This window comes from Tribolium madens, unplaced genomic scaffold (genome assembly GCF_015345945.1).
Source record: "Tribolium madens isolate multiple individuals breed KSU strain unplaced genomic scaffold, Tmad_KSU_1.1 Scaffold_1;HRSCAF=32;Tcas5.2_LG8, whole genome shotgun sequence".
NCBI classification, from domain to species: Eukaryota; Metazoa; Arthropoda; class Insecta; order Coleoptera; family Tenebrionidae; genus Tribolium; species Tribolium madens.
The window spans coordinates 11,462,451-11,474,040 of record NW_025400984.1 but is presented as its reverse complement, the minus strand read 5'-3'; the positions used below and the strand labels follow the sequence as shown (position 1 = coordinate 11,474,040).

General features: G+C 39.1%; 7 protein-coding genes across 11 annotated transcripts; 3 read left to right on the top strand and 4 right to left on the bottom strand.

Moving 5' to 3' along the window:
- The first annotated feature begins 17 nt into the window (after positions 1-17).
- On the top strand, positions 18-951 carry LOC123003860 (rutC family protein UK114). Its single transcript, XM_044396890.1, has 2 exons — positions 18-513; positions 560-951. The coding sequence occupies exons 1-2, from the start codon at positions 452-454 to the stop codon at positions 912-914; spliced, it is 417 nt and encodes a 138-aa protein (XP_044252825.1). The 5' UTR covers positions 18-451; the 3' UTR covers positions 915-951.
- Positions 952-1,218: 267 nt separating this feature from the next.
- Positions 1,219-4,720, bottom strand: LOC123016137 (V-type proton ATPase subunit H). Of its 2 annotated transcripts, XM_044416350.1 has the most exons (7): positions 4,539-4,720; positions 4,216-4,297; positions 3,979-4,168; positions 3,704-3,922; positions 3,401-3,523; positions 1,625-2,319; positions 1,219-1,574 (listed from the first exon to the last, which is right to left on the bottom strand). In XM_044416350.1, the coding sequence occupies exons 1-7, from the start codon at positions 4,615-4,617 to the stop codon at positions 1,376-1,378; spliced, it is 1,587 nt and encodes a 528-aa protein (XP_044272285.1). In that variant the 5' UTR covers positions 4,618-4,720; the 3' UTR covers positions 1,219-1,375. The 2 variants fall into 2 exon arrangements, with proteins under 2 accessions (XP_044272285.1, XP_044272286.1); XM_044416351.1 differs by lacking the exon at positions 3,401-3,523 and having other exon boundaries at positions 4,539-4,719.
- LOC123016141 (tRNA-splicing endonuclease subunit Sen2) lies at positions 4,036-5,804 on the top strand. Of its 2 annotated transcripts, XM_044416355.1 has the most exons (4): positions 4,036-4,482; positions 4,584-5,380; positions 5,434-5,591; positions 5,635-5,804. In XM_044416355.1, the coding sequence occupies exons 2-4, from the start codon at positions 4,822-4,824 to the stop codon at positions 5,761-5,763; spliced, it is 846 nt and encodes a 281-aa protein (XP_044272290.1). In that variant the 5' UTR covers positions 4,036-4,482; positions 4,584-4,821; the 3' UTR covers positions 5,764-5,804. The 2 variants fall into 2 exon arrangements, with proteins under 2 accessions (XP_044272290.1, XP_044272291.1); XM_044416356.1 differs by lacking the exon at positions 4,036-4,482 and having other exon boundaries at positions 4,511-5,380.
- LOC123016142 (COX assembly mitochondrial protein homolog) lies at positions 5,750-6,375 on the bottom strand. The gene is made up of 2 exons (XM_044416357.1): positions 6,238-6,375; positions 5,750-6,104 (listed from the first exon to the last, which is right to left on the bottom strand). The coding sequence occupies exons 1-2, from the start codon at positions 6,302-6,304 to the stop codon at positions 5,791-5,793; spliced, it is 381 nt and encodes a 126-aa protein (XP_044272292.1). The 5' UTR covers positions 6,305-6,375; the 3' UTR covers positions 5,750-5,790.
- On the top strand, positions 6,186-7,456 carry LOC123016138 (26S proteasome non-ATPase regulatory subunit 14). 2 transcript variants are annotated; one of them, XM_044416353.1, is made up of 3 exons: positions 6,186-6,324; positions 6,378-6,578; positions 6,624-7,456. In XM_044416353.1, the coding sequence occupies exons 2-3, from the start codon at positions 6,401-6,403 to the stop codon at positions 7,379-7,381; spliced, it is 936 nt and encodes a 311-aa protein (XP_044272288.1). In that variant the 5' UTR covers positions 6,186-6,324; positions 6,378-6,400; the 3' UTR covers positions 7,382-7,456. The 2 variants fall into 2 exon arrangements, with proteins under 2 accessions (XP_044272288.1, XP_044272287.1); XM_044416352.1 differs by lacking the exon at positions 6,186-6,324 and having other exon boundaries at positions 6,344-6,578.
- On the bottom strand, positions 7,438-10,103 carry LOC123016139 (serine/arginine repetitive matrix protein 2-like). The gene is made up of 4 exons (XM_044416354.1): positions 9,690-10,103; positions 8,625-8,820; positions 8,283-8,574; positions 7,438-7,716 (listed from the first exon to the last, which is right to left on the bottom strand). The coding sequence occupies exons 1-4, from the start codon at positions 9,862-9,864 to the stop codon at positions 7,459-7,461; spliced, it is 921 nt and encodes a 306-aa protein (XP_044272289.1). The 5' UTR covers positions 9,865-10,103; the 3' UTR covers positions 7,438-7,458.
- A 238-nt stretch (positions 10,104-10,341) lies between these two features.
- LOC123003755 (transmembrane protein 203-like) lies at positions 10,342-11,495 on the bottom strand. Of its 2 annotated transcripts, XM_044396736.1 has the most exons (3): positions 11,136-11,495; positions 10,926-11,091; positions 10,630-10,878 (listed from the first exon to the last, which is right to left on the bottom strand). In XM_044396736.1, the coding sequence occupies exons 1-3, from the start codon at positions 11,265-11,267 to the stop codon at positions 10,781-10,783; spliced, it is 396 nt and encodes a 131-aa protein (XP_044252671.1). In that variant the 5' UTR covers positions 11,268-11,495; the 3' UTR covers positions 10,630-10,780. The 2 variants fall into 2 exon arrangements, with proteins under 2 accessions (XP_044252670.1, XP_044252671.1); XM_044396735.1 differs by lacking the exon at positions 11,136-11,495 and having other exon boundaries at positions 10,342-10,878; positions 10,926-11,063.
- Between the last annotated feature and the right edge of the window lie 95 nt (positions 11,496-11,590).

The following is an 11,590-nucleotide window of genomic DNA, read 5'->3' as shown; positions in this document are numbered from 1 at the left end:
TTTCATTTCCAATTTTGATGAAAACAAACTATTGACTCGTGTTACCATGGTAACTTTCTTATGTTTCGGCGCCAAATTCAAAAATTTTGAACGAAATTAAATTAAATCGATGACAAACAAACACAATTAAGTCACGTGACGTGTTGATTTGCAAGTACTAATTAAATTAAAATTATAGAGCAAATTTTAACCGTGTTTTTTGTCGTTTTTCACACTGCACTGTTTAAATTTCCCGCCCCATAATGTCCCGTTGCCATGGTATTGTTTAGGCGCCAAATTCAGTAAATTTGAAAATAAGGGGGTTAAAATTTTCTACACGAATTGCAACAGTCGAAACTTACGCAATTATTTAATAGTTTTATTTCCACGTGACTAATTATCTCAACTCTGATATAAACAAACCGATAAAGCCGTCTCGTGTCAGTCACTTGCTAGACTTTGAACCACGAAAATGTCTGTTATTCGCAAGATCATCAGTACGAATAAGGCCCCCAAGCCGGTGGCCCCCTACAAGTAAGTCCCCACATTACAAAAATCTTAAAATTGACGCAAATTCCAGCCAGGCCGTCCTCCTGGACAAGACCTTGTACGTCTCGGGGGTCTTAGGCTTGAACAAGGACACCATGAAACTAGTGGATGGGGGCGCGGGGGCCGAGGCCCGCCAAGCCTTGCAGTCCCTCGGCCACATCCTCGAAGAAGCCGGCTCCTCGTTCGAGAAAGTCGCCAAAACCACAATCTTCCTCAACAACATCGACGACTTTGGGGCTGTCAACGACGTCTACAAAGACTTCTTCACCAAGAACCATCCCGCACGGTCCACCTTCCAAGTCGGCAAACTGCCAATGGGGGCCAAAGTCGAGATCGAAGTCATCGCAGCCGTGGGGGACGTCAAACAAATACCATCCAAAATATAATCTTTAATTAATTGCAATAAAAGTTATTTTTATTAAACTTGTTTGAATTTCCCGCGTGGGCACGCCCCTTGTAGTAACCGACGTCAAATTTAAAAAAAAAAATGCTAAAAGCTACGGATTTTGTAAGTTTTTTAGAGTACTCTTAAGATAATTTTGGATGATTTTTAACGGTTTTTTCATGTGCCCAATTTTTGTTGGTCTTTTGGGGTGCTTTTTGAGAGGTTTTAGGCCTTTTTCGGTTGTTTGCTTTTGGGCAAACAGCTAAATTTGTAGGATTCTGCCTTGTTTTTTAAGACGCCACATATCCTGATCCAGAAGTAACATTTTATATACTACTCATTTATTTACAATAAAACAAATCTAATATTTAACACCTGACATTCTTCCAACCGGAATGTTCTTCTAATGATATATACAATAAAATACTTGAAATTTAATAAATGTAGGTAGACAATAACAATTTAGGCTTTTCCCGCGACTTGGGAGCCCCCTTTTGGGGCCGTTTTATCACTCTGTTCCTTCTCCAGCTGTTTCCCCAAATACTCCCAATTGTGAACCATCAGTTTTTGGACGGCTAACAACGCCTCATAGCGAACATTGGGGTCTTCATGGGCCAACAATTGCATCACTAGTTGTTTCCCCCCCAATTGTTCAATAACACTGAAAATAAAAATGAAAAATTTTGATTTTTTGCATAAAAAAAAACTCACTGTTTTCCTCTAGGATAATGCCTGACGTACTCCCCGATATCATAACTGGCGACACTCAAAACCAAGGGATCTTTACTCGTCTCCAATAAATGAATCAAAATCCTCAACAATTCGTAATTCTTCTCGTTGAGTCTTTGGGCATTTTCGCGCCAAAATTTACTCTTGTGCACTGGAGACCATTCCAATCTCCCCGACTTGACCTCAGTTGCATACTCATCAAACGAACTCAAGTCTTGAACGGAACTTTGCAACTTCTCGGTCAAAAACTCCACATCGCCGGTCACATCCTCATCATCAAACTTCCTCTGCTCGAAGATATTCAACTGTTTCAACACCTTGCATTGCACCATCGCAATACAGTGCTCTTTGGCCACTTGCGAATCCTCTGGCTTCTCGATCAAATTACGAAAAACGGCTAAAATAATACGAGTCACCTTTTCTTTCACCGAATCGCTCAAAATATCCGCCAAAATTGGAATCACATTGAATTTGTTCATCTTTTCGGCCAATAATGGATTGAAAGTCAACACCCAAAGACAGAAAATCAGCTGGTATTGCACTTGGAAGTTGACACGACCGGAAAGCACCGACAAAAGGGTCGAAATACCGTCCACAGAGACGAAAGCGAAGCGGTATTCGTCGATACGGAGCATCATTTGGAGACAACGACCCACCGACTGGATGTATTCGTTGTTCTAAACACAAAAAACGTTTTAAAAATTAATAATTTTCATCGTCGTTAAGATTTCACTATTTGAATTTGCCGCGCATTGAAGACTATGTTGCCATGGTAACTCTATTATGCTTCAGCGCCAAATTCGAAAAATTTCAACGAAATTAAATTAAATAATTAATTAACTTATTTATTAAATAACTTATTTCAAACAAAACTATCCATTTTTTATTTATAATTTCTCATTTATCACCATAGCAAGCAATTTTCCGTATTTTTAGTTTGATTGTTTGAATTTCCCACACTTTATTGAACCATTAGATTATTCAATCACAAACACAATTAAGTCACATGATGTGTTTCGCAAATTTTAATCGTGTTTTTTGTTGTTTCACACTGTATAACTTTGAAATAACTTATAAACTATCAATTTTTTATTTATTTGTTATCTCTCTATTATTACCATAATAAAAAAAATTCGGTCTTTTTAAGTTTGAGTGTTTAAATTTACCGCTCCTTATTACCCCGCCTCCGTTGCCATGGTAATTTTATTATGTTCAGCGCCAAATTCAAAAAAATAGAAACGAAATTGTTTTCTCCAAATTTAACGATAACAAACAAACACAATTAAGTCACGTGATGTCTTTTGTTTCGTCAAAATCAGCAATGATCATTAAAAGAATATAGAGCATATTTTAATCGTGTTTTTTGTCGTTTCACACTGTATAAATTTGAAATAACTTACAATCAAATTTTTATTTATTTATAATCTCTCATTTATTACTATAACAAAAGATTTTCGGTCTTTTTAAGTTTCACTGTTTAAATTTACCGCTCCTTATTACACCGTTGCCATGGTAATTTTATTGTTCGACAAAATAAAAAAAAATTCACTGTTTGAATTTCCAGCCCCCGAAAGTCTCGTTACCATGGTAACTTAATTATATTTGTAGCGCCAAATTCAAAATAAGGGTTAGTAAATTGATGGATTAGTAAATGGCGAGTCATGCAACATGTCTCAACACCGACCAAAAAGCCCTGTTGCATCAACTTGACGATAATAATTTAATTTTTTTAATGCAAAAATGCTTCGATGAAGTTACCGTAATTTCGGTAGGTGTTTGTTGTTCGTCGAACGAAACTTCGGTGTAAGTTTCAGTGGCGTGTTCACCACTCGGCCCCCTTGTTGCATCCGATTTGGCCAATTGTGCGGCTAAATCATCGTACTACAAAACGAAAGTGTTTTTTCGTTGGCAAAACTGTGTAAGCGAAAGCCGTTCTACTATAGTGTTTAGTGTTTTTCAAGACGAGTTAAGCCGTCACCAAGCCCCCCAGACACAAACACACACACACACAACACAAACTGCCCTTAAGCCTCAAAACAGGCCGGGGAATCACCCAATTACCTGCATTTTGAGCTGGTCTTTGAGCCACGTGAGATAAAAGTGCAAATCGGAGCGTTCCATGGGCGTCTGCGACCAACAGGCAATTTTCGCGATGATTCTCGACGTCATGTTCGTGATGAAGCCGTCTTGGCGGTTGAGCAGGTTCAAAAAGGGGCCCCAAACCGACTCCTTCTTCTTGCTGGCGTATTCGTGGAAGATTTCGACGCGGGTGCGGTCCTCCTGGGGAAATATTGATTTTTTAGTGGAAAAAACCGGTTTAGGCCGGATTGGATCACCTGCAGCATGTCGTCGATGAGGACGAGAATGTATTGCAATGTCTGGTCCTTGGAGACGTGTCCCAAGAGGTTGAGGAAGGTTTGGGCGCATTGCAAGCGATCGGTTTGGAGTAATTTCTCGCGTTTTGCGCTGTCGGACACGTCGAACGCTGCGATGAATTTGTAGTCGTCCTGCGATATCATCTGCGACCTAAACGCAACGAGAGTTGGATAAAGGGGGCACAAGGGGGCACTTACTGGAAATAGGACTGCCAGTTGACTTTTTGGGCCCGGATGTCGGTGGCTCGCTGCTGCAAGACACTTGTCGCCGCCAGCATGTCTGAAATCGCCCACATTGTGAACAAAAACCGGGAATTTCGCCAATATCAACAAAAACTGAAATTGTTTGGTACCACTGGTTTGATAGTCACAAGTGTCACGTGAGGTACTAAACCTGACTTTTTCCCAATTAATGTGGGAAATTACCGAGAATTTAACAAATTTCGATCATTTAGGACGATTTTGGTACGTCGAGTGTGACTTTACACCGAAAATTTTGCAACTTGAAATGACAATTTTACCTATTTTTTCGTCATCCAGCGAAGTGATAATTTCTTTGATTTTAGGGTCGGCCCCTGCGGGAACTTGCGCCGAAGACATTTTCACACAAAACGGTGCACTTTTTCACGAAAAAACCACACTAAACCCCAATCGTGTTTTTTTGGCTACACCTGACAAGTCTTGTGATTATTGACACGCGATACCAACCCAACACTAACAAATAACCCGGTTAATGTGCGCACTAGAGTGGGACAACAAACCGGGTTGTGTTGGCACAAGTGTGACAGCGCGCCAAAGTTCAAAATGAACCTCCCCCGGCCTAAAAAAAATTGCAAATTGCAACCAAGCCCCCCATTACCGGTGGTCTCGCACCGGATTAGAGGGTTCTTCGACGGGTTTTGTGTCACTCTCGACGACTCCAATGACATGAAAACGGTTATTTCGATGGGGTATTTCGGGAAAGCGAACTTGTCCCGGAGTTACCCCCAATTTGGGGTTAAACAACCCGAAATTGTCTTCAAACGGGTTTACGACAACCGCAAACGTTACGCGAAAGACAAGGCGAAGAAAATTGTGATTTTGCCGAACTTTGAGACCGATTTTACGAATTTTAAACCCGAATTTCAGTTTGATTCGACCGGGATCCGCGAAAGTGTTAATTTAGGGCTCGAAGAGGCGTTTTTTCTTGCAACTGCAATTAATTGTCTCGATGTTTACGATGAAGTGTGTTTAAGTCCCCAACAATTATGGGATGTTTTCAAAAAGAGTGATAAATATTTCATTCAGAATTACATTGCGTATTATTATTTTAGGTCAAAAAATTGGGTCGTAAAACCGGGGATTAAATTTGGGGGTGATTTTTGTAATGATTTCACGCATAAGTGTCAAAATCCTACTGATTTTTTGATTTTTTAGTGTTATACAAACAAGGACCACCTTTTTATCATGCGTCCTATGTCGTGATAATTTGTGTCGTTGACGAGGATTTGAAACTGATAAAAAGTCAAAATAGACGTTCCATGAAAAAAACCCATTTAATGGGTCTGAATCGGTTGTGTGAAACTGCACGAAAAGTGAGTAAAACCATTGAAAAACTCGTACTTATTTTTTTTCCAGGAATTGCTGATTTGCGAGATTGTTTGCCCCGGTATTTCCCCCGATACAATTTCCTTCAATGATATTAGCAAGTTTGCGATCAAGGAAACAATAATGAAACGGTGGACCCCCCAAATCGACCAAAATTAATTTATTACTACTTTTCTAATAAAAAAGTTACATTGAAGTTGCCAATCTTTGTTTCTGTTTTTGGGTAACCCCCGTCCTTCTGTATTCACTCCTTTCATTTAAATACTCTTCCTTGCATCGATTTTTGAAATCTTCGTCTTCGTACCAACGAGTGAGACATTGTTTCAGTGCAGCGTTCTCTTTGCGACATTTAAAAGTCATTAATATGCTGTTATTTTTGCAACATTCGGTGAATTTTTCAACAACGTCGGTACACTTTTCGTCTCGTGCAATTTCACGCATTTTTTTCGGGATCATAACGTCGATTTCGACTCTTCGCAACGAGCGATCCTCGGGGTCCCCTGAAACCAATTCAAATTTACCGCCATTTGAAATGTCATACTAAACTCAGTCGGTAATTAAACCACCCGTGTTTATTTTACGCTTAATTATTTTTCCCCCGAGTTAAGTTAAGTCACCTGGAACGGGGTTTACCTAAACCGTGGGGCCCACTTGCGTATTTCTCGTGCAAAATACTCGTTTTGTGCGTTTCGTTCGCCATCACAGGGAGTTGCAATACCGGTATGTCAACCGTCAGATGTCAATTAACTGTCATGATTTGCAATTTTTGACAGACTTGAATTTGTGTTTGAAGAGAATGGATCGTTTGCTTCGTTTGGGTGGCGGAATGCCGGGCTTGTCTCAGGCGCCCCCACCGTCCGACGCCCCCGTGGTGGACACGGCCGAGCAAGTGTACATCTCGTCTTTGGCCCTTTTGAAGATGTTGAAACATGGGAGGGCTGGGGTACCCATGGAAGTCATGGGTTTGATGTTGGGTGAGTTCAAGTCATGACTTTGCACAATTTCATTGCAAACTTTAGGCGAATTCGTCGACGACTACACCGTGAGGGTCATTGACGTGTTTGCGATGCCCCAAACCGGGACTGGGGTCAGTGTCGAGGCCGTAGACCCCGTTTTCCAGGCCAAAATGTTGGACATGTTGCGACAGACAGGCCGCCCGGAAATGGTAGTCGGATGGTACCACTCCCATCCCGGATTCGGGTGCTGGTTATCAGGGGTGGATATCAACACCCAGCAGTCGTTTGAAGCCCTAAGTGAGCGCGCGGTGGCCGTAGTCGTGGACCCCATTCAATCCGTCAAGGGGAAAGTCGTCATCGATGCTTTTAGGTTAATTAACCCTAATATGATGGTCTTGGGGCAGGAGCCCCGCCAGACAACGTCGAATTTGGGGCACTTGCAGAAACCCTCAGTGCAAGCCCTCATCCACGGACTTAACAGACACTACTACTCTATTAGTATTAACTACCGAAAGAATGAATTAGAACAAAAAATGTTACTCAATCTGCATAAAAAATCATGGATGGATGGCTTAATTCTTGCAGATTATAAAAATAATTGCGGAATTAATGAAAAAACCGTCGCTGATGTTTTAGAACTCGCCAAAAATTATAACAAAGCTTTGGAAGAGGAAGAAAAAATGACTCCAGAGCAATTAGCGATTAAAAATGTTGGGAAACAAGACCCGAAACGCCACCTTGAGGAAAAAGTCGATTTGCTCATGACTAATAATATTGTACAGTGTTTGGGGGCGATGTTGGACACAGTTGCGTTCAAATGATTTTTTTCTTGTGTTTTATAACTTATTTTAAATCAACTGGATTCATTTTTTCTAAATAAACAATTTACAACTTTATTTTAATCAGTTCTTTGTTCCTCTACACTTTCATTTTTCTGTTCTTCACTTTCCGTAATTTGGGGCGTTGCAGTCGTCGTCATTGTTGTGACAGTCGCACTCGTAATTGCTTGTGTCACTCTAGGCCTGGGATTGTTATAAATAATCCTAGGTCTGAAAGGGGGCCCCCGATACATCATGGGATGTCTCAAAGGGGGATACGGGAAAGCCATTGGCGGCATTATTGGAATCCTCGGGCCTGGCATCCAAAGTTCAGGCGCCTACAAAAATATTATTACCAACCCAACAAACTCAAACAGTCTTGCCAGTGTTTGCCACTTTTTTGTGTTGGTACTATCTTTTACCCTAAAACGTCAGTTATCAGATTTGAGAGCAATGAAACTTCCATTAATTTCCGTAAAATCGTTTTTTTTTTTATTAATAAATTATCTAAAGTTCGTTTTTTTAATAAACATATGTAAAAGTGTTAAGTTGGTAGAAGTGACAATTGGTGAATTTTACACATTAAGATTGTCAGTATTGAATTTTTCAATAACATTTGACGATATTTTAAAGAATAATACGACGGGTGACGATTAATGTTTGTGACAAAAAATTCTATTGGCAACACTGAATTATTGGTGACGACTAAATCAATAATCTGCCGTCGCAAACGAGTGACAATTGCATATAAAAATTTGACGTTTGAATTTGAATGTCAAGGTTGCCAAATTAAGATTTTAAATTTGGTGCTGTCATTTTACAGTCACTTGATATATAAGATTGGCAACATTGTCGTCTAGTACAATTTTTTGGACGACTGGCAACACTGACCCAAATCACTTACTTCTAAATATGGGGGTACTCGAGCCTGATAGGCAATTTCATGCCTCTCGGGGGTCTGTCTGTGCCTCCTGGGGGACCTGCTGCGTCTCTCATACCGTCGATAATCGGGGGATCTGCTATACCGCGACCTGCGATAGGGGGACCGACTCCTGCTGCGTCTCCGGTGTGTGGGGGACCTCGACCTCGGGCGGTACCTCGGAGACCGGTCGCGGCTTCGCCTCGGAGACCTGCTATATCGATAACGAGGGGGCGAAGTCTTGTAGACAACTTTCTTCGACCGTGAACTACTCCGTCTGAAATTTAATGAATTACAAATAAATTGGGTTTTTTTGTGGGGAAGTACCGATGTCTCGGGGAATGGTAATCACGACTTCTGGGGTAATCCCTGGAGGTGTGCGGCTGTGGACTGCGACGTTTAGTGGGACTTCGGCTCCGTGCTTTGTCGTTTCCGGTTTTTGGGGGATTTACCGGTGCGTCGTCACTAAATCGGAGATTTACACGGACGTCTTCGCGGTCGAAAATGGGGCGCACACCTTCACCTGAAATCAAACGTTTTTTTCACAGTTTTTCGCAAAAATACCCGAAAGAAATCTAAGCAAAAAATATTATAATAAACGAAAAATCTTCATCTTCGGCGTCTTGTCTTCTGTTCTTCATTTTCCATCAGTTTACGAAAAAAAAATACAGTAATTACAAAAAATCATCTCAAGCAACTCGAATTAATTACTGAATCAGTTTAATTCAATTCAATTCTAATTTAAAATTACTGTGAAATTATTATTAGGACAAATAAATCTTCAAAGTTTGGCTTCTTGTCTTCTGCTCTTCGTCCTTCATTTATTTTCCCCCAATTCAAAGCAATTCAAACTTTTGAAAAAATAACAGTATTTACAAAATTATCTCATTTAACATTATTTAATTGTTATTTAATTAAATTAAATTTGACATACAAGCAATAAAAAGTTATTTCATTAATTTAAAATTGAATTATTGTGTCAAACTCTTCTATTCTTCCATTCCTTCTTCTTGTATTCTTGCTTGACCATAATAAGAGGAATAAAAAAAATAAGAATGCTTAATTAAAAATCAACTTCAAAATTAAAATATTATTGAACGTTACATTAAAATTAATTATGTTAATTAAAAAACGACTAATTAAGTAATTTACTTATCTAGAAAACCAACTTACATTTTTCACATTTTCAGACTATCTTTACGCAAATTGTTACATCGAAGTGATGGTCCTTGTCGTATGTCTTGAAAAATTTCTTTCTTCCTTACTGAAAAATCTTTATTCGAATCAAAATTACAAAATTACCCACCATTACAGAAAACTGTAATTTTGCAATACCACAAAAACATACTAAAATACAAAAATTTTCGTCTCGTTTATAAAAAATCCAATTACCGGGTCTTAAATGAACTTTTAAGTCAGCGGGGTCTTCCAAGCCCCGCTTCAAAAGCCCCGTGACAAGAGGCTTGTCCAAGTTTTTTCTCGTAATCTTCACTTTAATGCTCTGCAATTCATTTTGGTCCAATTGCATGAGGACTTCAGGCGTTCCTATACTCTTTGAACTCGACATTGTGAAAATAAAACGAAAAATTTCTACATAACCTAAAACTTGATAATTTCGCGAATTGGGAGTTTCTAGTCACGAAGTAATACCAATTTTTTCTACAGAAACACTGACAAAGCGCAAGTTGAGCTTAAAACCCACAAAAAACGGGTAAAAATTGAAAAATCTTAATAGAAAAATAAAAAAAGCACCAAAACAGCACACACAACAAACACTAGTGCAGTGTTGCCAACAGATATTTTCAAAATTACCGAAACTTTAACTAAAATTCCCAAATCACTTCTCCCATAAATAAAAGATAAATGTAAACTAGTGAAAATAATGAACAAAACTGCGTCGGGAAACCTTTTTCACTCCCAAGTTTGAGAAATTTTCGTTTTGGGTGTTTGACAATTTATTACCAACATTTGGTGGAAAACAAAAAATAACAAAAGTCACTATCGCGCAATTGAGACGTTTGAACTTAGGAAAGAGAAACAAAAATAAAATAAATAAGTTTTATTTTGTTCTTAGCTTTGTTGGCACGCTCGCACCGCGATTAATTGTAGGAGAATATAAAGCGGGGCGAAAACCTCCGAATAATCAAGACTAATCTGCCCTAACAATTTTTTACATAACAAAAACTTGAACAAGAAAGTCATTAATAGAAAAGTCCCTGACCAACTGACACGTAAGAGTGACGTTCTCAGAGTCATTTCCGATAACATTCTTATAAAAATGATTACGCAAAAATATGTATTAAGTGCGTCACCTACAAACAATGGTAAAAAAATCATCCACCAGTTATTACTATAAATATCGACATTAGGGTCATATTTCACGGCTAAAATAATCGTAAAAATTAAAAACGAGATTAAGTTGATCCAAATTTCGAAAACTGTGAGTCCCAACCACCGCACGATTTCAGCCAATGTGAAAAACATTATAGCAAATCCGGTTTAGAAACTGTTATTTTCAGAGCTGAATTAAATCTCCGTTGGAGGGCGTAATCCGCATCATCAGTGGCCGGCTCCAAATCATCTAAAATAAATAATTTACTATTTTCTCCCCCCGATTAATTAAATCACCGATTAATTCCGTCGTGAAAGTGTTTGTGTGAATCTGAAACCCCACATGCTCCTCACACAGTTTCAACGCCAACAAGGTGCCCCTTTGAATGGCAGCCCCCAGACAATAAATTGTGATTTCCTTCTCCCCCTCGCTGATTAACTTCGAACAACGCTCAAGAAACGCCTGAAACAAGACGCGAAATAAAGAATTTCGCAAATTGGAATTACCTTGATTGGAGTCTTCGTGTTGACGTAAATCACCGTCTTGCCCAATTGGGGTTTCTGGGACTGTCTCTTACGCAAAATGTGATCGGTGTGGGGCTTCGGTTTTCGCGGTGGAGCGCCCGATGGTCCTTCCATCACATTTTAAACAAATCGGAAAACTAACCTCACAATTAATCTGGTTAGATATTTCAGGAGTGCCAACCGATGGTTATGTACATTTTGGATGACTTTTTTTGCACAAAAAACAACATTTAAACTAATATGCTTAAGTTGGTGATATTGAACACTTTAAGTACGATTTAACTATGTAAAAACTAGAAAAATTGATCTATTTTATAGAAGTTTTGTTCAGGTTTAGTGATTTCAGGAGTGCCAACCAAAAATTACTGATTTTTTTCAAAATTAAGGCCAAAAATAATTAAAAAAAATAAGTTAAGTGGAGGGAGGTAGGAGAAAAA